Genomic DNA, 25,208 nt, shown 5'->3' on the forward strand with positions numbered 1-25,208 from the left:
TGACAGGTAAAAATGATTGATCTGATGAGTTCAAGTGAAGTATAATAATGATCATTAGCATGATAATATGAACCATGAATAAGGTTGAACAGTAATCATGATGAAAATGAACAATGGAGAGAATCAGAGTGATGGAGATAATTTAAAATTGAAAGAATAGCAACATGATGAGATAGAATAAGAAGGGAGCTCTCTCTCTCTCTCGTATGAAATTCTCATGGAATATGAATTTTCGTTTGAAAAAGTTCTATGATTCTCTGAGTGATTGTTTTTTTCTCCATTTTCTCATTCACAATTTCATATTATTATTATTACGAGGGAAAGAACTTTGATTTTCATCTGAATCCATTCATTCACATACAGATATTATTCATACTCATGATGATTCTGTATCATGTATTGTTATTATTATCATGAACACAGAATGAAAAAGTAATTCTAAACGAGAGAGAAAACAAAATGGAACACCAAAAAAAAATAGTTCTCTCTACAATGGATTTAAGGTTGAAATGACAATGATGTTATATCAGGAAATTCAGGAAAGTTTTGCAAAATTTTATCATGAAAAGTTGAAAAAATTTGTAGTAATCGTGAAAGGCTGAAAAACAGAATAGGAAAAACAAAGTTGAGCTACGAAATGTTGGTGAAAATATTCATGATTGTCAAATGTCAAAATAAGTTATCATGTTAATCCTTTCATATACAGAAATTTTTAAATGTGCTCAAAAATGGAGGATAAAAGTTGTCATCATCATCATTTAACATCATTCAGAATGATAAGAATCATTTTCCATCATGATGAATACTCACCATGAAAATATCTTTCAAATCCTTGTCTAAATATACAATCAATAGGTGAAAGACATGAGGATCACTTTTGTTGAAAGAATTGACAATTTGTGTTGAAACAAATTGTCAATAATGATCATCAGATGAGATGAGAAAGATAATCAAAAATAGAAAAGTTGAAAAATTAAATGAAATTCTGATTTCATGAGAGTCATGATGAGTAATGAAGATGAAGGATCATAAAGATTATGATATTTTCTTGTTCTCTTCCATCAAGTTGAAAGTTTCATTCCCAATGTTTTCTACCCTGAGAATTTTTTTGAAATTTTTCATTTGAGAGTAAAAAATGTTATGAGATATTCAAGAATTAATAATGTAAACATTTAATTTAATAATAAAATGGAAAAGAAAATTTAAAAATTTAATATTTATTATCCAATAAGATGAGGGATCAAATTTAACCTTATATTTTAATAATGATGGGAAATATATTATTACCAATGTTTAACCTTCATCCAATACAATTTCATGTTAAACTTTTGATGATCTGATTACATGTTACCCTGAATTTACATGATGATACTAAGAAAGGATGAGAAAAAAGTTCATTCCACCTGAGGGCAGATTCATATAACTATGGATTTTAGAAAGAAAAAAGTTTTTTTTTCTTCTATCAAATATTATCCATGGACTTCAATCTCATTCACATCCTCATTTTCCCGCCATCATCTTCTCTCTCTCCCCTGTGTTCAGTATTTTCATGGTGTATCTTTACTGTTACAGGCAACTGAGAGTGGGTAGATTATGGGGTAGCCATGAAAAATGAGCTTCATATTTTTTGGAATCGTTTTTTTCCCTTCTACCTGAACTTCCCCCCTTTTTCATGATAGTAGTTGAAAATGCTCCCAGCAGTGTGACGCAATTTGCACTGTTGATAATGAGGATTCTGATGATCTACACTGGGATATTGTGTATACTATTGGTTCATGATTCATGAAAGCATGATAATGATTCATTTGAATCAAAGTTAATTAGTAACATCATATTGAAACATTGAAGCAAATTGGCAACCGGTTATATCATGATAATTATCAGTCAGAACTTTTTTATCCCTTCTCATGCTCACTTTATTTACCAAACTATCAGATTCATTGTCAACGTGATGATAATGATGATAAACAGATGAAAAGTACGGAAGGAAGGAAGGAAAAAGGTAAGAATGAACATTTTTCATGATAAAAAAGGAATAAAAAAAGTTCCATATCAGATAAATCATGATAATAGATTTTGAATGAATATCTTATATAAAAATAATATTAAATGATGATTAAAGTTATCATTTTATTATTTAAATTAACATTTGACAAGATTGATTAGAAGTTAATTGATTTGAAGAAATGATGATTTGCAATCAACAGGCAATTATCTTTAATTGCTGTTGTATCAAATGATAACTTAAATTTGAAATGATTACAAACTAATGTGGTGAAAATTTCATTCCAGAATTATTTTCATGTTCATCATGTATTCACTATTATCATGATTGAATAAAATGATGATAATGATGAGCTTGGATAACAAATAAGCTCATTTTAAATTGTTCATATTCATATTCATCATTTTGTATGCTCAACAATTGAGGTGAAACATAAGTCAGCTTTGAACATTTTATATACCCTAACTGAACTTTCGGTTACCCTGTTAAATCAGGGTATTTACAGTTATTCAGTGAAAAAACTGATTCTATTTCAAGCTTCAGGTTCTGATCCAGAAAATTTTCAACCGTATAAACTTTGAAATTGAATCAATTGTAAGGATATAAACTTACGATCAGATACGAATATGGGGATAAGGTGGAAAAAGTTCTGATAGAGTTCTTGATATGTATTCTTATTCTGTTCAATGTTTGGAGAAAAAAAAATTTTCCTCCATGAATCGGTCGATTTAACGGAAAAAGAAAAAAAAGAGAACGAAAAAAAAAATCTTGGAAAAAGAAGATAACATTTTCTATTATATTTTCACCGTAGATAATTTGAGTTTTCTGAATCGCTTCAGAATCCACATCATGATGATAAGATATTAGTGGATTAGGTAAGCAGATTAGATTATGAAAGGGATAAGTTTAATCCCTAGAGTCCCGAGTATATTTCATGTAAAGTATTTATTTTATTTTCCAAAATTTCATTTATTTGATTTCATGATAATTACAATTTCTCATGCTGATTATGATTCATTATTTTCATTCATTAGTTCTTAGCTTCAACTGCAAATTCAAACTTCGAAATAATTATAGAATTGGATATTATTCAATCTGTTTCATGGTGAAAAAATGAATAAATTCTGAGTAGAATCAAATTTCCTATTGAACTTTACAACTTCTCATTCTCTTCAACTAGAAGATTGGATGGATTGTAAAAGATTATCAGAATAATATACCATCATCAATGAATCATTAATCTTAATCCACCTTGGATCTTAATTCCCACCACCACCTCCATCACCTTATCATCGTTTCCATCAACATCATTTTTCATTTTCATGGAAAGTTCAAACTTTTTTTTACCATGAAAAGTTTTCCTACCTTTACCCATTATCTTTTCATTCAGAATCAGATTATCAGTGTGATTATTTACAACTCAAAAAAAGGGAAATTAATGTTTCGGTTATTGTTCAGGTCATTTGATCATTTGAAGTTGTTACTCTTTCATGGTGAGAATCATCATGATAATCAACATAACATGTATTCCAGTCATTAGAAAGTTTCAGTTTAAGTGGAAAAAACAATTTATCAATTTGTAAAGGTAACATCAAAAATCATCATTTTGACAATTATTTCAATTCTAACTCAGAATAGATAATCAATCAATGATTCCAAATGAGTATCCATCTTCATCTTTCCCTGCAAACTTATGAAATCCAGGAAAATACATCAATGATTCATGATGATCATTCTGAACTGAGTGAAAATTATCAATTGAAACAAATTAATTTCCTTTTGAAATAGAAACAGGAAAAAAAGGTTCATACTCAATTTCCTCGAGATGAGAAAAACCGAAATAATTTCCAATAGGCTCATGATAGTTCATAACTATTGAATTCTCCCATGTGTCAGAACTTTGTCCTGTCGTAAATTTTTTCCAAAATATTCAGAAAATTGAATAAAACTGAAATTCATCACAAGCCCATGATTATCATTCATTATTTGAATAATTATCCAGAAATATCAAATGTCAGTGAGTCTCTGGATATCCTCATGATTGATTTTGACAGGATAACCTGAATGAAAAAGGTGTTGCTTGACATTGAGTTTAATCATATTTAAATTGAATTTAAATAACATTAATCAGCTAAATTAACTTAACTTGACACTGAAATTGGGGTGGATAGATTCATGATTCTCACACCTCATCCCAATGAACAATAATCTATTCCAATTGAACTCAGTCCTCCGGTGAGACTCAAAATTTTCAAAGGTAATTATGTTCATCAGCATCATCGTCATAATCATAATCATGTTTTGTCACTTTCAAGTCTCATGAATCAATTTTCAGTTAATTTATTAATACCTTTCTCACTCTACATTTTTCAACCAATCAATTTAATCAGTCAGGATTCTGATGTTGATTCTGTTTCAATCAAAAGGTTCAGCTCTGTTAATCATGTGATAATGTATTTAAATATGTATTTATAACATCAGGATGATTATCATGAAAGGTAATCAATTCTGATCATGAATCTTAGGGGATAAACTTTCATCGATTGAAATTGATTACTATCATATAGTAAATAATTATTTTATCTGATTATTATTATTATTATACAATTAAAATTTCAAAGTCTGTTGACTTGTCGTCACCTTTACCACAATCATCACTCCCATGATCAGATACACATGAAAATTTCAACTGATTTACATATTTTTACATGTAGATTTCAAGTTCTCTGGGAGAGATTCAACCATGGTGATGAAATTTTCTTCTGTACCTGAAATTTTAATACAAAACTTTCAATGAAATCGTAAAAAACTGTAAATATTAATAAGTTATCAACATTTCAATGTCAACTTTTGAATTATAATTCTTTCATGATAAACATCATGTCATTGACATGGAATTGTTCAAACATCGGTATATTTATTATGAAAATTCTGAGAAATTCTCTTTTCATTATTAATGAAACTCTTTCTGGACTTGACTCAATTCAAATAAAGAGAATTATGAATCATTTCCATGAAAGTTCATCTCAATTCGATTGATCATGAAGTGAAGATGAGAATAAAGTTCTGGTATTGAACAATCTTCTTCCAAAGAAATATGTGATTCGATTCCAAGATTTTTCCGTCAATTTCCCATGAACTCAAATTTTCTTCCGACTATATTGACATTTAAATTCTAAATCAATTAGATGAACATCTAGAAAGCTAAACATGGATTATTGACATTATCAGAATTCTTATCATGTAAACTTTCAAATTTTATGAAAATTTCTCTTCTATTCAATATAATCCATATTCTTGTTATTGTGATGTAACAATGTTGCCAAATGGAGGGAATATTTTCTTCTGGAATATCAAACAATCACCTACCCTGTTATTCACAATCCACCAGAACTTTATCGAGATTTAATATGCATGATGTTGATTCATAGTGGAAAGATAATGAGATCATCGTTCGGTTAGTATGTGAAAGAATATATAATTATCACAATAAGGCTGCAGATTTAATGGTGGAAAAAATTTGAATAGAAAAGATGGAAAAAAATGATTGAAAATAGAATGAAACAGGAAACGGAAAGGAAACAGGTGAGAAATGAAAATAGAATAGAAAATTTTCAAATGATGTGATTATTCAAATTCTAACTTTGAGTATTCATAATTTAGATCAATTCTGAGTGAAACTCTTGATTTTTGATTGAATCAAGAAAACGATAATGATGAAAATGAAAGATTTGGATTAGACTGAATACCGAGAAACGGAAATTGTTACAAGAGGAGAGAGGAAAGTTTCATGGAAAGTTCATCATCCAATCATTTTATTCAGCCTCATGGAGGAATTCAGAGTGAACTTTATCGAGATTCTAACTCTGATTCTGGAAAATCATGGACAGGAATCATCTTATTCGAGGTGGAAGTGATTTTTGCCATCATATCATCAATAAGTTAAATCGATGAAAATGAATCAGATTCACGTTTCCTTATCTTCATGATGAACTCAACTGACCATGAAAATGAACGCTTCAAGTATGAACCATCTAATAACCAGATAGATCGATGAAGATAAACTCATAATAAATTAATGGCAAAGCTTCAATCGCTGAATAATTGTACATGATAATGGTCACTGAATATCATGAATACAATTATCCATTTACCTAAACGGTTGATAAAAAGCTCAACAAAACTGAATCTTTAGTAACTTTCTTAATGAACTTTTCTCATCTGGAATTCTAGCTTTCCAATGGGGTTTCCTCATCAATTCTCAATTCAGATCACATAAGAAAAAGCTCTTGAATTATCATTATTCACTTTAATTATGTTCATTTTCTTAATTCCCCCCTGTAAATTGCTTACTAAATGCTAATGAGAAAATCTGAAAACTCAGAGCGAAAAAGTTTCAAGTGAAACTTGAGTTTTTTTCCCCAAACAATGAGCTAAATTTACTGATGAATTTACCATTATTAATGATGATCATTAACAATCAAAACTATTGAATAAGCAACAATTTAATTGTATATCTATAAATATTATCAAGTGTTGATATTAGGATTTGTAGTTGATTGCAATTCATTATCATGTAACAATTTGTAAATTGTTACACTTTTATTACCTGTGACACAATTGAATGTAAATGTTACTTTTTTGAAAAAGTTTTTCTCATTGTTGAGATAAAATTTATTTCTACTTGGATAAACTTAATAGATTAGTTCAATAATCATGATAATATTTTCTCATGAAAATGCTCATGAAATATGGTGAACCCAATTGAAATGATAATAAGAACACGTTTCATGTTCAAACATCTTCATATTGTCCACTGCTAGAGTTGGACATTATATTGTCAAGATTATTATTATTATGATAAAGGATAAGGAATATGATTTATCATCATCATCACCATGTTTATCTTGTGAAATTTTGTTTTCAGGGAGAAACAAAAATAAGAAAAAAAAATCTTATGTATTTATGATGATGTTAGATGATGATGATTATGATGGACAAAAAGTGGACAATCAGTGGACCGATAAAATGTCTCAATTTGGACAAGTTTATCAAAGGAATCAAGGAAAGTGACTCTAACTATTGTCTATTAGTTGAATCAGATGATAAACTGGGTTGATAAAATTGTAAAAGATGTGAAGATGAGGATGCATCATGAAGAGGAGAGGGTGGGTCAGTGTGAGAAGATGAAGGAGTGGAAGGAGTAGAAGAGGAAAATCATCAACTAAATAAAAGGCTTTGTAAGGATGAAGACGAAGGTCAGAGAGAGAGAGAGAGAGAGAGATTTAATTCTCTGTTTTAATCTTCATATCTTAATCGTCTTCATCTCTTACGTCTTCTCATATGTTACATTTTTTACCGTTAGAATTTTTTTTCTTTCTGAAGAAACAGTTCTGTTCGATCTATAATTTGATTCTTTGATTGAGTTCCGGTTTATTTTATTTCTATCATCATGATAACCTCAAGAAATAAGATGATGAAAAAGAGATGAAGATAAGGTGAACGAGAGAGAGAGGAAAAGGACAAAGAATTAAATGAAAGCGAAAACACTTCCAATATTATCAATGGTTTTTCTTTAAAGATGAAGATAAATCCATTTTCTATTCCTTTCAAATTGACCATCAATTGTAATGCACTTTTTGTCTTCTTCATCCTCATGTTTTCCTATTAATACTTCAAATGTTATATGTTATTTTTCATTATCATTGGAATTACATTTTTCTTCTTGTATTGAAAATCCCTTTTCATAGTAATTCAAGTCGCTCACTTTTGAATCAATTGAGGTAAATTTATAGTTGACAATTTAATCTAATTACATTTGTAATATATCAGAAAAGTTAAACTACAGTTTGAACAATCAATCAACTACAAGAAAGTTTCAAGGCTTCACCATGATCGGTGTATAAACAATACGATGGAATGGACTAGATTTATCTTCAACATGATTTGGATATTCATCCAATTACCGTTACTGATCATTTTGTGATTCTTTAACTAAACTCCAAGTTCAATGATGGACAATCATTTTTTCACCGAAAATCCCAGGCAATTCCAATGGGAGAGGTAAAGAAAAAATCTCAGTCTTTACATGGAGGAAGAAAAAGTAAAAACTATCTACTGAGGTTTGTTTTTTTCCAACGAAAAGAAAATAAATTCAATTCATTGCTCATATTGAAGTCGAACTCGTATATTTATTAACACCTAACATGATTCATTTTTACCCTGAAATGACTGAAAACATTGAAATGAAAACAGACTAGATTGACACTTCCATACACACAGACAAAATCGTAATGATTGTCATGTAAAACTTTCGACTATTATGAAGTTTGTTATGTTTGCATACATTTTATTTGACATTTAACTTGTCATTTGATTTTGCATTTCAAGGAATTGATATTTTTTTTTGTTATCTGGATATTGGAGTTGAAATTTTCATGATAAACTTACTATCTTTTGGTTTCATATCCAAGAGGGTTGATGATGTTTGATGTAACAACACAAAGTAAAGGTCCAGCCCAAGTGAATAAAAGTAGATGGACAATTTGACGTGATTCTGGTTCTTTATGAAGATTGGGCTGATTCCAAGTGATTAAGGCATTTTCATACGAATCAGTGGTTGCTGGTGTTGTAGAGGAAGATGAAGATGAGGATGAAAATGAATAAGGAAAAGATGAATATGAAGATGATGCTGAGAGGCTTTGTGATCGCTGAATAGTTTGTTGTTGTTGTTGTTGTTGTTGTCGAGTCTGATAATATTGATTGTGATTAGTTGATTGAATAGACTCACTTAACTGTTGTTGACTATTGTTGCTATTGTTATTATTGGATGTGGTCACTGTAATTGGTAATATTGTTGACCCAATGGTATCTGAATAGCATGATGATGATTCACTATTGTTATTAACATCGGTTATCATGATAATATCTTCATGGTAACGCCAAAGTTTCTTGAAAAGATAAATTGAATAAGATAACATTGTAAATGCCGCTACAAGATGTAAATAATGAAGAATCATTGAAATCACTTTACATGATGTCCAGAATTGAGGTGAACTTATATGTGAACCTGATGATAATGATGATGATGATGAAGGCAATAGTTGTTGATATGAAAATGATGATGAATGAATAGGACCACCGAATAGGAATATAATTTCAATTAGTGCTAAACTTGTTAAAAGATTAAGTAAAATGTAACATGATTTCCAATGATTCTGACATTTTATCATGGTGCTCATCTGTCCAACCATGGTAATTAGGATAAGTATTAAACTTAGACCAGAGGAAAAGTAAAGAGTAAGCGGATTAAAATGACATTGACTGTGATGGTGATTATATGAATGTTGCTGGAAGGTTGAACTTTTTACATGGATTATTCCGAAAACACCAAGTTCTGAACAGGAACATCTAATGAAACTTGAATTTCGATAAATAATTTGACATTCCCTTTGACTCCAAAGTCTGTGTATTGGTTTTTTGTTTATCGCAATAATTATTATATGACAATAATCATAAAAGAAGAAAAGAAAACTTTGTATTAATTTTGATTTTCTCTATTAAATGAATGGAATACCATGAAATTATTTCCATGGTACAAAAGTAAATGACAAAACCATTGAATATACACCATCAACTCATTATAAAAGTTCAACCTATTTTTAACCAGCGATGATTATAATGTTAACTGTTGAATCAATTCGAGGAAAAAAAAGTTCTATTCAATATTGAAAGTTCATATGATCATCTCTATTGAATTCATGAGATTTACCGTTTTCATATTATATTACCAGATAAATTGAAAGTTCAACTGATAAGGTTTTATGTCCATTTCATGGTGACAGTTTTCACTTTGTAAATTCATCCAATCTTCAGTCAGATTCATGGTAATGAGCAAATCAATTAACTATTGGTTATATTTTCTTGGCGAAAATTGAAATTGAACTTATAAGATTCACTCGAATGGACCAAATAATGACCAAGGTAAAATAACTTATATGCAATATTTGGTCATCATTAAGAGAGCCAGCATATGAAGTTAAGGGAAAAAAGAAACATTTTCAGGAATTGTATCATGAATGATTTAGATTCCATGACGAAACTTGAATCAACTCATGAAATGTAATATTTATCATGCTGATAATAAGAGTAATAATATCATACTTTTACCATGAGAAATGACTACCATTTTATTCATGAATATGGTTACATCAAGTTTCCTTTTCAATTCATTTCTCATGTTCATTGAATGAGAAAAATTTATCAATGTTTCTTTTACCATGTAATACATTTGTCCACATTTATAAACATCCTAACTTACTGTCCGTCATCATTACCAAAAAATAGCAAAAAAAAAGGTTGACCAACACTCGTCACCATTTAAACATCATGATGGACACGATAAGTCACAATGAAGTAAATCAATGGAAATCAGCTGAGTCCTGAAGTCCAAGAAAATAACATTAGATATGCTAATCGATTGTCCATTTAATCAAATAACCGGACATCTAAAATGCTGAGAAATAATAACAGAAATGAAATAATCGTAATCAGATCTTATCTGAACTTTACCCTGAAACATTTACAATACATTTACATATCTGTTTCTATTTATATCTATAAGTTATCTAATTAGCAGAATTAGTGTTGAATTGACTTTCCATCAATTGATTATTATGCTTCATCATGAAGTAGAATAAGAGAAAGAGAAAAAGTTCTGAAACTTTCAATTGAATTGACCTTCTTTCCGTTCATGTTTATTTATTTGGTTAATTTCCAATTTGGATGATATAATAATATTTACACTAAAATCAAGGAAATCAATTGATAGTCAAATTGATTCTTATCAATGGCTGAATAAGTCACAGAGTTTGTAATTGATTGGAATCATTTTTCCTTCTTTTAATCAGTTCCATGTTATCAGAATCATTATCAAGATGTTTCCATGTATTCAACTTGTTCAGAAAAACGTGATAATATTACCTTTCAGCATTTTCACTTCCAGATACAATTATACTCCATGGTATATCTACTTGAATCTCTTCCAGTCTCAGAATCACCACTTTTACCTCATCAACTGAGAATAAGTTAGGAACTTTTTTCTACTTATTCGTAATTCTGTCTTTCTTTTTACCTTCTAAGGGAAAATTATATAATTCCCAATGAGTTTTCGTGTATGAATCTTATTATTATACATAAGATGTATTCCTGTTTATGCATAGATTTTTCCTCTGTTAATCTGTATTCATTTAATGAATCCTTGAACATAATAAACATACAGGGCTATCATTCAGCTTTTTTACCGATTTTTTTGTGATTTTTAGCAACAATAAGTCCCAGAGACTCGAGACTTGAGCGGTATGAGCTTGAGCGATACTCAATTATCACATTGAAACATCAAGATCATTTAGGTCATTGGTGAAAGAGTAAGTTTCGAGGTCTTGATCTTTTATCTTTTAGATGACAATTATCAGTGGTCAGTTCAATCATGTTTTGTTCAGTCAGAAAATTGAATAAAAAACTAAAGATGTTATTTCATTGGTTCGTGATTTCAAATATGTATGAACAACATTGAAAAGATTCTGAAAGGAAAAGTATTCAACAAATTCACATGATAATCATGATAATAATTGACGATAATATGCTATAGGTTATTGAGTATTTCGATGTGACATTTATTGTGTTGAATCATAAGTTACGATGAAAATGATGGAAGATGTGGAAGAGAAAAAAGAAAATTCTTTTCACCTTCTTCCAACATTTACACCCACCTTCATGTACCATTATTATTAACACCCATAGAATCTTGTTCAGGATTCTAGGAACTTTAAATTCTTGATATTTACCCTTGATCATCAGCTCCATTGATAATAAAACTTTAAATTGATATTTCGCCGCCATTGTTAACATTTTACTCGGAGAGAAGGGAAAAAAACTCATGCTGGTGAATGAGTAACTCGATGAAAGAAACTTTTATTCTTGGTTGAAAATTGAAAGAAAAATTTTTCAAATATTTTACTATTTTTTTCTTCACCATCAACATCAGAATTCATCATGTAATATATCCAGAATTTTTGGAGATTTCTTTCCAAATCAAAGTGAAACTTTTCTCCCTCAACATTTAGACTGAAAGTTCTGGTTAAATACAAAAGTATCGAGAAGAACAAAAAAAATGAGAATAAGAATTCAGAACCTTTTTTTAAATCTCTTTCATGATGATTCTTCTCGTGATTAAATGATTGATATTAATTTATTTTGATGAAATGATGATGATAATAGAAATCATAATGATTTTTGCGCTCTGAATTTTTTATCATGTTCATGAGATTTTTTTTTCTGTAGATTTGAAATGTTTTATTTGTATGTGTGTGTGGGTATAAAAATTCAATTTATCATGAATCTCATTCTGAACTTTTTTTAAAATAAAACTCAGTAATCATGAAATTATACACCAACAAAATGGTTTATCAATTGTCTAACCACATTGATCGTTGCTATCTCATCATAATAAAAAGTTCATCAGAGATGAAAGATAACCTTACATGATAAAGGTCATCAGAAATGTTTATCAGAGTTCAGATTGTTTAAAATCAGGCAGGGAGAGAGAGAGAGAGGGAGAGCTGAACATGATATCCATGATGATTTTGAATTCTGATATACTAAGAATTTTCGATAAGAAGAAAATAAAAAAATTTCTTCCCTTCGAACTGTCTACAAATTGAAATTTTTCTCAAGGCTCAGAACTTTTTGCTTCTTTTTTTTTCAGATGATAATATTTGTATTCGAAGACAATATAAAAGGAGCAAGGTGATTACTGGAAGGAGGAGAAATGGGAGTTATCATGGTAAGCAATTGACTGGATAAAAGGGAGGAATAGGAATCCAAGTTGAAAATTGAAGGTTGAACAATCATCTAAAGGATTCGAGTTTGGAATCGATCTGTTGAAATTAAATTATCGTTCAAGACAAAAAGCAAAAGAATAGATTAAAGGGAAAAATGTTCCAAGAGAAAAATAGAATAATTCTCATTTCCAATGGAACACGATTATTAACCCAAACAACTTGTCTCACATTAAATATCATCATGATGATGCTCCTCTCAAAAAGTATTATCATTATCAGAATCCTGGTCAATAAATGAATCACAAATTCGAGAAATTGATTCGATATTAGAAGAAATAAAAAGTTCATTTTCTCGTTTTTCTTTCCATTGAATTTTTTTTTCTCCACTTTTCTAATTCAAAATAATCTGATAGCTCATTGAGCTTCCATTTCCACTCATGATTCAATTCCCATGATACGGAATTCATACGTTTCTGAGTAAATGTAACATTCTATTTATATCGTTTTGTGAATTCATTGAAGAAATTTTCAGAATCGATAAATTCTGAATGGAAAAATAATTCCAAAATTGGAAATTAAATTTTCAAAGTTCAGTTGAACTCGAGATTAGATTTCAATTGAGATTGAATTGTAAACAAATATCATTAATGAGATTTTTTTAATGGTCAGAAAAGTTTTTCAATAACTTTTCAAATCATCGATAATCTGATCTTATTTAATTACTGTCCATTAATTAATTGTAATCAGTTCAATATCATGGTCATTAACAGCAATAATCATCAACGTTGAAATGTTACGATAATTTATCTTTGATTATATTTAAACTCTTAATTGTTTCAACGATCAACAATTCACTGATTTCAATCAGTAAACCTTTCAACCTCATTTTTTACTCAATTGGTTTTGTCATCAGCTTGATAATGACAATTAATTGTCATAAATTTTAATCTTTGCAACATGATTAAGTAATTGATTACTTACTCTCTTGGTGATTTAATTTTCCCACAGATTAAATTATCACTTGCTAATCTTAATTCACTTGGTGTAAGATTAAAATCAATCTCAACTTGAGGTATCCGCTCAAAATTGGCTTCAATTGAAATTGGAGGAACCACTGAGATCACAATTAAATCACTGATTAAATTAATTGTATCGGTATTAAAATCATTTCCAATTAAATGAAGGCAAATCTCTGATATACCAATTCCATATCGTCGTAAATCTGTCAAAGTAAAATGAATGATCAATCATCATGGAAAATACTGAGATATTGAAACAATCAATTTAATCGTTTGATTAATTAGTTATCTTACCGTCTAGAAAAATATGAGCTTTGGGTCTATTTGGGTGTTCAGAATTATTCTGTTTATCTGATTCCATCTCAATTGAGTCAGAATTTAATTCTGAATGTAATAAGGAAATGCGATCACCAAAGGGAGTGATGTGGGTTAATGTTATAGCTATGAAAGAATCAGAGGAATAAAGATAATATCATGATAAGGTAAAAGACGATTGAAAGTTTTTTTGTTTCGAAAAAAATTTCGAACTGGTATGGGAAAAAATTTTAGAGTTTCGAATTGAAAACTTGTACCGTCAATATCTTTAGGTAGAAAAAGACTGATCAGATTCATTTGGAGTAAATTTTCCGAAAGTTCAATCAATCATCATGAACTTTTCATTTTGAATTAAGTTGATTCTCAATCATCATGACTCATTCTCGTTCAGTTTACTATCTCAAGTGTATACTTTTCCTCCATGATATTCTGATGGTGATTTCATGGGGATGGGAATTTTATTTCTCTCTCTCTCTCTCTCTCTCTCTCTTCATATCTCTTGAGGAGGTTTTCAGAGTTTCTATCCTGAAATTACTTTACCTTTCGAGCTAAGATTCACCTTCCTAAGAAGTTAACAAGGATTTATTGCTTAATGGACCTTCCCTGTCAGTCTATAAGAAGATGATGAAGATGATGGGGATGAGCAAGAAAAAGATGATGATGATAATGATGCAGAAAGTTTTCCAGCATCATCTCTATCTCCCTAAATTTATCTTACAATCTCTGATATTCTAGAGTGACAAAGAAAAAGTAAACATGATGAGGAACCACATCATCAGGTAATTTTTACCTGATACAGAAAAAAAAACTTTCACATTGAATGGGAGTGACTTTAGCTTCATCCCTAAGTGGAATCAATTAACTATTCAATGTTCATGGTGGAATTCAATTGATTGCCAATCAACTTGTGTAACTCATAATCTGTCAAAAGCCAATGAATCAATTCAGACTCCATAGAACCATCATGAATAATAGTAGAAAAGTTTTCCCCTTTCAGAAAAAAAAAACCGAATCACCTTTTATATCAACTTGAATCTATCAATCTTTTCATGAGCTTTTGTCAATATTGTTGTTTAGCATCTTCATGAAATCGATTCATTGATTTCATTGAAATTTCATTGATAAACTCAACTGAAATTCATTTGATCAGTGAACATTTCAAATCAAATCTACATCAGATTAAACAAGTAATAGTGAGAAAAATTAACAAAAGAAGAGGAAAAACTTTTTCTTTCCATCGATTTGGTTAGCAATAATCTCATCTAGTAACTTGATAAAAGCTTTGATAACTCAATCATGATGATCGTCATTACCATCACCAGATTTTATATTATTTTTATCACAAAAGATGAACATAAAATGAAGGTGAATTCTGAATTTCCTTCAACTCATCTAATCTATTATTCAGATTATCGGTGATTTGAAAAAAGTTCTTAGTTTTTCTGTATTACAATTGGTAATGATGATGGGATGTTATTGAAGTATGAACAGAAAGTATGTTAAAATTGATGAAAAAAAAATGATTCCAACTTTTTTACTCTCTCTCTCTCTTTCTATCTTATCATCATCATCATCATCATCATTGAATTTTATCATTTTATGAATACATTTATTATCTGTTATATTGATTTTACCGTTATAATAATGGTTGATAACATGATCTAACTGAAAACTGTCATTTACAGGGTCAAAGATAATGTGAATAAAGAGGAAGATGAAATTATCATCACAGAATTGACAGTAATACTCATCATTATTTGCAAATTGAAATTTGATACACCAAGTAAATAATGATTATCAGTGAGTATCAACACAAAGTAAGAGATTAGTTTTTAAGATGATGAGGAAGATGCGGAAAGGAAACTTAACCCAAAGATACAACATGATAGTAAAAAGCATGAGAGAGACGATGATGAGGAGCTATTTGGAGGTGATGAAGATTAAGGGGCTTGAGATTGGATGAGAAAGATCATAAGGTGGAAAATGAATTGTAATGATGATTAGGATAAGGCGATTAACTTACCTATGTTCTTGGTGATCGAATTGAAAGATTTGATTCGACGGATGGTTCCATCGTTACAGAAAACAATCAGAGTTCTGAGTAGTGATTCTGAAAGTGCTTTAAGTCCGAATATAGTTTCAGCAGATTTCATGGTTAATAGAGCCTGAGGGTAGAAGAAAAATTGGAATAAGAAAAGAGTAACAATCATCAAAAGTAGTGGAAGATAAAAAAAAAGGTGAGAGATGAACAAGAAAAACAAATAAGATCAGGTAATACAGAGACCTAAGGTGATGATAATGATTCAGGATGATAACTCAAGATGATTAGAAGAATAATTATTTTGGAATAACTTTTGAATAGTTAGAACTTTTAACTCGAAAAAGTTCAGATTAGTTTCGGAAAACAGTTTCTTACCCTGTTTTCTGATTAGAGAGTAATTCATTTTTCCAGAATAAGTTAATCATCATGAAGATAATCATTATCGGGATCATTTTATCGTAAAATTCACGAAGAGAGAGAGAGAGAGAGAGAGAGCAAAATCTTCCGATATTTACACCCTAAGGGGTTTTTCAGCTTCAGTAAACTCGATCATGACACTAACATTTCGAAGTCGAAAAGTGATTGTTTTCCTTCAATTTTTTGCCTGTTCGACTCATTCTCAGCAGAACTTTTTTCTTTTCGAATTTTCTTTCGATATATAATATTTTCTCTCAATGTTTTATTCCACCCAACATGTTATTTTTTTAGCCTCCGTTGATTGAATGTGTTTGAGAAGTGATCATCTTTTATCTTCATGATGACGACGATGCTGATCAACTTATCTGCTCAGTTTCATGATTTATCTACTCAATTCCCCTGATGAAATCATCATTTCTACCATGAACTTTTTCTTTCTTTTTCATCGGTAAATAATATATTTTTTCGATAATTTTCTTATCATCAAAATGATTATTTATCTTCTGAATAATATTCAATCCTCCCATGAGTATATTTACAAAGTTCATTGCCGATCATTCTATTATCCTGAAAATCTCACAAAATCTTTTTTTCTCAAATCATTAAAGCACAATTTCAAGCTTCTAAACGAATCTAAATTCAATCGCAATCACCATGATATGGTTATAAAGAGAAATTGGCAAGTTTCAATGGTCGAAAGTTTTTGTTTCGGCTCATTGTTTAACTATTAGTAAATTTTGATTCGATTGGATATATCTCGATAATTTAATCATGTTATCTTAATAATCTCTGAGCTATCTCTAGCAAGAATCTTTGAGATGATATATAAAAAAATCGAGCCAGAGGATGACTTTATGTAACTTTAAATTAGCTATTGATGGTCAAGAATTTCATCCTTCCCTGATTCATAAAATATTATACAATGCATGAAAGAAGGGGTAATGCTGTGAGTGGAAGAGTTGAAGATGTATGAACCTTTGTAAAAGAGAGATAACTGTAAAAACAACAATATTTTTGTTGACAAAAACATGTCCAAAATGTCAACGTTATCATAAAGAGGAGAAAAGTTCTGATGTTATCATGAAGAAATAGAGAGAGAGAGAGAAAAATTTTACAAGAGAAAAAGTCTCATATCATCTTGTCTATTCAGTTGAACTTGAGACGACAGAAAATGAACAAAGAGTGAAGATATTTTCTTTTCCTTATCTCACGAAAATCTCTGAACTTATCATGAAGTTACATGAGTAACTTTGCAGGTAAAGATGAAGATACAAAAGTTATCATTTTCTCTCTCTCTTTCTCTCTTTTGATAAACATTTACTCTCACTATATAATATGATATCATGAGACCAGAATGATAACATGATTAGGTGACATGTTTAAAACATTTGGACAAGTGAAAACTTTTTAGTTGAAGCTAAAGTTTTTTTGTATCACCATGTTGATGCTGATCATCATTTTCTATCATGAAATAAATGAGATTTTAGTCTTTAAGATGAAATTTTCAAATGAAAACAAACAACCGATTCCAATGATAAATTAAACTTCTCGCTCAATCTTTCCAATTGTTTTGATATGTTCCTCTTGCTAATGTTCAACCAAAGGTAAAGATAAAAATAGAATGAGAAAAATTCTGGTTACTATGGTTACTTAGATGATAATGAAGAATATCATATGATAAGAAATCAAAAGGTAAGGGAAAAAAGAGCCAAAATAGCAGGTAAACTGAGAAGACTACAAAATGATGGTGATGATGATGATGATTCAATGAAGATAAAGAAAGATGATCAAAGTAAATGATGATGATGATGATAATAATCTTGAGAAGGTGGATATTGTCTGAATTAATAGTTTCCTTAACAGATGATTATCATTTGGGTTCCATGATTTATCGTTATTATCATGATCTTTCACCGAAAAATGATTTTTATCTTTTAATAAGAATTGTCTTTTTCTCTTGAAAATAATTGACCATTGAAACTGAACTTTTCATCGGATTTACATTTAGAATTCAATAGTACATGATAATCTTCAATACTTACATTTTTCTCCGTCTCAATGGTAAAAGTTAATGGAAGTTTGGTCAAAAGTTGCTCGGAACTGGAAATGAGTGACTGATCAATTGGAAAACAATTGAATTAGTTAATTGCAATTTAGATAATGAACTTTTTTTCTCACTTAATTGTTGTACAGTTTGAGTGGGTAAACAATAACAATCAGTTGATTATCACTTGTTGTAACTTGATCAGTTTACTATTCAAATGGATTAACTTTAGTCTGTTCAATGATTTGACTTTTTTTTCTCATTCTTATTAATTGTTGTTATTAATAATAATTTGATTGGTTGATGAGATTTATGATTAATTAACTATTGATCTCACCTAAATTAACAATGTCAACGGTGATTATGATTACATCTCATCAATTTTCAATTAAACGTAATCAATATAATCATCAGCACGATCATGAGACTACTTAACTTATATCAATCATTTTAATTTTGTCTCAACATTACAATTGAATCAATATAAATTACTAATCATGATGATATAACAGTAAACCTGATAAATAATGAGCATTTCATTTCTCATATCAATGAATTTAAAATGCTAAAAGTTTATATTTGAAAGTTACGATTTTTATCCTGATCTTTTATTTAATCTTGATCATGATAAACTCAATTTCCTTAATCACCTGAGGCTGAAATAATCAACTCATGATCTTTTAGTCAATATCAAAGAATCAAGCAATCAACTGATTGTGTGTGTGCCTAGAAAAAAAAACTTGATTAACAATCAACAATTGATTGGGGAAAAAAATAATTGTGAATAGTTTTCATCCATGATAACGGATCTTATTCAATATTATTTATTATTCTGTATCATTTATAATAATAATAATAATCAGCTAAAAGGATTTGAAAATCATTATTTAATAACAATCATAAACTGAATTGAAATTAATCCAATTGTGAATAGTTTGAAAAGTTTATCAAATCAACTCAATTTATTTGCATCTTTCAACCTTTCACGAGTAAAGGTGAATCTCAGGTAGATTTAATTTTCATTCGATTGAATCTCCTTCGAATGAATTCAATTATTATCAATTTCTTTATGGGATATTATTCATTCATGAGACTCAATGTCAATGAAGATTAATGTTTGATTGAGTTCGAAAAAAGAAAAGTTCTAAGAAGTTCTAGTATTTTATTTTTCTTCTTCAATTCCTCGAGAATATCAACTAATTTATTCAAATGTTACACTTTTTTCACTTGAGGCACAATCAATTTAAACTGAATATTCAAAATTAAGTGAGAATAAAAGTTCTGTAATATCATGGAAATGACAATTTCTCAGTTTTCTTTTAGATGTTAATATTATAAATACCTTGATAAATAGATGATCTCGATCTTCATCTTCGTCCAACTTTATTCGAACCTTAGCTTTAAGAATTGAATTCAGGGAATCGAGAGCATCGAGTTTATCCATTGGACTTAATATCGGAATCGATGTCGATAAAAGTAATCGATTGAGTTCCTCAGCCAGAGGATATAGTCCATCGACAAGGTGCTTATGAACATGATAGAAGATCTGAAAAATAGAGCATGATAAAAATGAGAACCCAATTTTCTTTTCGAATATAAAAAAGAAAAAAATAAATAACTAAATGATATATTTTGGATAGAAAAATTTTCATTGGATAGAAAAGTTGTTAATCATATAGCGAATCTGAATTTTGTAAACCCAAACAATTCCAGCTCATATTTAGATTCATGGTGTTTATATGTTGTTCAAATATTACATCATGATGATTATATGGAAAGTGTTAATGTTTGAAATATGATGAATATATTATTCTGAAAGCCCTCAGGGTAATTCTCATGCTATCGTAATGATACAGAATCGGATGGTTCCTCTTTAATCATCTCATGTTGAACATGAATGAACTTTAGTAAACACCATCAACTAATTAGATATTTAATCAACTACAATCAGCAATCAATTAATTGCAAGTCAACTACTTTTTTTTCAATAAATTTACTAATCATTTATTGGCTTGATTACTTTTTTTTTGAATCAACTGAAATAAAATCATCAGCGAAAACATTTATCGATGATTGAACAATACAATCAAAAGTAATTCTGATAACAATTTACAACAATGAGAAACATACAATTGATGATAATCAATCTGTTGATTGTTGAGTGTAAAATGATTTGCATTTACAATTTGATTTGATTCTTGATTCATCACTTGATCTGATTCAGTGTTTTTTTGTTCATTGCTCGGTAACATTTGATTATAATCATTTGATTTAATGTATTCAACTAATAACACGAGGAGCAGAAAAAAAGTTCAACTGGATAAACATTAAATCAACTGAATAAATCAAATTGTATGATGAGGATGATTACAATCAAAATTAGATTCTAAATGATGGAAGGATAATCATGAGGAAATTTCAGTTCCTCCAAAAATTGATGAATAAAAAAAGAGAAACCAAAAAGTTCATAGCTGAATAATGGTAACGATGATCATGATAATCATCATTTAATTGTTGAAAATGATTCACTTTAATCCCAGTGAATGAATTAATAAAGATAAGGATTAAAAGGTTTCGTTGAAAAAAAAGAGCTTAGGTTTTCAAGATGAGAGAAAAAAGTTCAGAAACTTTTCAAATGATCATGAAATTTTATCTCTATGGAAAATATCACTCCAAGTACCATGAAAGAGTCTTTGTCTTTTTCAATCTAATCTTTTCAATTGTTATATCAGCGTATGAATAATTTACTGTCTCTCATTGTTTAAGTTTAATCAATTGCGAAAATGAAATTGAGCTTTGACAATCAATGGATGCTAATGAAATATAATTTCAATTAAATCTATTGAAATGATTAACTCCGTTTACACAGCAATTAATTTCTTTACAGGAAAAAAAACTCATTCCATCATCTTTTTCAGAATCTCAGGCTCTATCATGCTGTTGTTCAATATGTTTTACATGATAAGTAATCAGTTTATCTTTCTCGTCATGTCGTTTGTTCAATTCAATTGAGTTTCCAAAATGAATGGGAATTTTCATCTCCCCTTTCACATGTTAACATGATGATCAACACAATCAATTGAATAATGTTGCAAAGTAATTGATTGTTTGCTTACAATTTCAATTGCAATATTGCCATCTTATGAAGTTTTTGAAGGGAGGGAGGGTGAGAGAGAGAGAGAGAGAGTGATGGTGAGTGGTGATATTGGAGTTCCATTGAATCAGCAGAATTTAAGATTCAGCTAAATTGTTGCTGTCAAAAGTTCATGGTTGTTATTCAATGGATTCTGCACTCATCAGGGCTAAGCTGTTTTTCAGTGTTGAAAAACAGAGGAAAATGGGTTTTGATTTGGTGGTGAGATTGGAAAAGGTTTTCAAATTTCAGGGAGGAAAAGGTGATTCAGATTAAACCACATTCTTTGTATGAATTTAACTGTTATAATGTTTTCCCATCATCATCATAATCATTATCATGTTGCCATTAGTATTTAAATGGAAGCGGAAAAAAGAGTAAGTTGTTTATATGGTTTAAGTAAAAAGCTTAACCACTCAAATGAGATTATGAGAAGTTTTTTCCACTCCCAATTTCTACATCCTCATCCTCATCTTCATCTTCATCTTCATCTTCATCCTCCTCTTACATGTTACTTTCTCATCTTTAACACTCTTCAGTTCATTCAAAGTAAATAAATTAAATTGTGGCCCATGTCCAGGGGATAATATACTCCAATGGTAAATACTGATCATCATTCCCATCGTCATGAGTAATTAAGCCTCCAGGATCTATTCAGTCTCATTACCACCTCACCAAAATCTCCTTCTACTTTTCCTCATCATCAACATCTCCTCTTTAACATGATAACACAATCAGTGAACAATCAGCTTACTCAGAAAAGTTTGGTTAAAATGATTAAAACTTTTGCAATTGAAGCAAATCTTAGGATGAAAGCTCACTCAATCTACTTATATCCCAATACATATAAAAGTTACTTATAATTTCAACAATTGAATAAAACCACAGGAACACAACAGATTAACACCTAATTAAGATGAACATCGTAATCATCTGATCAAATGATTTACAAGATCAATTAATCAGAGTTAACAAACTTTTCCACTAATTGAATTTAGGAAAATAAAGAGATAAAAAAAACATGATGAGTAATCATTTCACATTTCAGGCAATTTGTTATCATGGATCATGAGAATCGTCATAACAATTTGTCTTACCTCATGATATTTACCCTGATTTATGATTATTATCTTATCGAGTTATTAGATTAGGTCAAGACAAAAAGGTATTGGTCAAGGTAAAGTCAAAGTCTCTTTTGTTTTGTTATCCTAATAAAATATAATGTATTTTTCCTAGAAGCAGAAAAAAAGTTCTAATACTGATTTGAGTTCAATTTTATCGAGTGATATTTATGGTTACCAGTTCACAGGTTGCTCATAAAATTGAAACTTTCATGGTGATAATCATGTAAATGTTACTTTTTTTAGGAAGATGCTGATTGTTAGTTAACAATCAACTTTTCCGGTTCATGTAAACAGATTCAAGTTTATACTGATTGTTACCTTGATTTTAATGAATTCAAAGTAATCATGATGAAATTCTGAATCTTTCCTCAATGTTCATCCTACTATTTCATGAGTAAATAAGAGTAATCATATCCTCTTGCTACTGTTTCATCATCATCATGGTGACCAAAAAAGTTCTGATTGAGTTTTTTTCTTCTGTTTTTCATTTTTTTGAATGAATTTTTTTTCTTTATCTTAGTAATATTATCTCTCTCTGAGTAAGTCGATAAAACCTTAAATTGTAGTATCATGAACATGATTTGATGATTTTTTCACTTTTACCATTCATCAACTCATTTCCATCATCAATCAAATTTACATGAACAAGGAGATAACCTGAATTATTATCTTACTTTAGTCTGAGAAAATCTTGAAATTTCTTAACATGATAGCGATTATAATGATTATGGTGATGATATTAGATGATAAGAAAGATACTTTTCTTTTACACCCTCAATTCAACCTTTATTATCTCTCATTCAGTTCTGATATCATTTGTGTTCGCAACCATAATGAAATCAAGATAACATCTTGAATAGTTAATTCTACAGGATGGTGAACTCAAAGTTTCTATTTTAATCTCGATTTTATGAATAGATTCAGACCAGAGTCTAGAAAGAGGCAAACTCTCAGGCTTGTATTCCCCATAAAAGCTAAAATCAATTAATCCAAGGATCAGCTGATTAAAAATCAAATCCAAAAATATATTAACTAATTAGGATTAGTTCAACTCCAGATCAATCATTTTGCAAATCAAATCAAGTAGATTTCAGATAATTTAAGATTACAAAATTTTCCTAAAAGGCATTCATTTAGCTTTTAATTGCATGTGTAAGAAAAAGTTGATAATAGTTCAGAAAACCCCAGAGGCGATTTCAGATTCGCTATGGCTTGAATTCAAATGAATTTCTGAGACGATTTGTTGAGAACTGGAAAACCTGAAATCTTTTCTTTCGCGTTTATCTGCTCAGTAGATTGGCTTAACGCTCACAAAACTCATGAAATCTAGAGACATGGAGAATTGAATTTCTGATTTTATTATTAATAATTATTTCTGTTTGGATTTGATTTAAAACTTTTGAAAATCTATCAATTAATCAGAGAAATATGATTACAATTAGAATTACATTGGTAGGAATTATATATCAAAATATTAGAAAGGTTATTCTTAATGATGAGAGAAAGATCATATGATAATTAGTTTCCATGTTTAACTGAATCATCATGAGGAAATTTGAATTATCAAGAGGATTCATATCCATTTACTATGTTATGGTGATAAAAATAACCATAGATATTCATAAATTACAATAAGTCTTGACTTTTATTTATTATCTTCTCATATTATCAACTCTCACCACCTCATATTCAGTATCAATCCACCCCTATTAAAGAAAGGGAGAGAGAGAGAGAGATGATATTTCCACTAATGGATTCTCATGGTTATATATTTGTATACGTATCATGAAACAAATAGGAATCATTCTGAATACAAGTTAACCAGAAATAATACTAATGATAATAATGAATTCATGGTGCAAAGGGTTATCAGATTATATCATGAATATTATCATGAGCTTTGTATTTATATGGATGAAGTTCATTATCATTATCATTTTTTGTTTGTTGATGGAGATGAAATCTGATGGTTTTTACAGCAGATAGAATTGTGATCAAACATGAGTTGTATTCTGATTTTCTGAGTTTTTCATGTTATTATTGTGTTTCTCCTTTTATCTTTTGGTTGAATTTCTGATTTGGAATTCTGCTATTATCTTTACATGAGATAGGTAGAGAAAAGAGAGAATAAGTTTTATCGTCAACTGATAGAAATTATTCTTCTCCTTTTCTTGGATATAAGTTTAGGTTATCAGAATAGAGGAATAAAGAGATAGAGATAGAAAAAGAGAATTAGATCAAACAGAAAATTCGATGAACTTGAAATGTT

The 25,208-nt window shown here is 29.4% G+C and overlaps 1 protein-coding gene across 2 annotated transcripts in view; it reads right to left on the bottom strand.

Moving 5' to 3' along the window:
* LOC128388194 (uncharacterized) overlaps positions 1-25,208 on the bottom strand; it is a 36,869-nt gene that overhangs the window by 6,146 nt on the left and 5,515 nt on the right. The window contains exons 2-7 of one of the 2 annotated variants that reach the window (XM_053347568.1): positions 20,025-20,228; positions 18,681-18,752; positions 16,204-16,345; positions 14,160-14,306; positions 13,828-14,068; positions 8,456-9,469 (exon numbers count right to left, since the gene is read on the bottom strand). In XM_053347568.1, the coding sequence (XP_053203543.1) occupies positions 8,456-9,469; positions 13,828-14,068; positions 14,160-14,306; positions 16,204-16,345; positions 18,681-18,752; positions 20,025-20,228 (1,820 nt within the window). The remainder of the gene's footprint in view (positions 1-8,455; positions 9,470-13,827; positions 14,069-14,159; positions 14,307-16,203; positions 16,346-18,680; positions 18,753-20,024; positions 20,229-25,208) is intronic. The other variant, XM_053347569.1, reaches the window with a different exon arrangement.

This window comes from Panonychus citri, unplaced genomic scaffold (genome assembly GCF_014898815.1).
Source record: "Panonychus citri isolate SS breed McGregor unplaced genomic scaffold, ASM1489881v1 Contig00096, whole genome shotgun sequence".
Classification (NCBI taxonomy): Eukaryota; Metazoa; Arthropoda; class Arachnida; order Trombidiformes; family Tetranychidae; genus Panonychus; species Panonychus citri.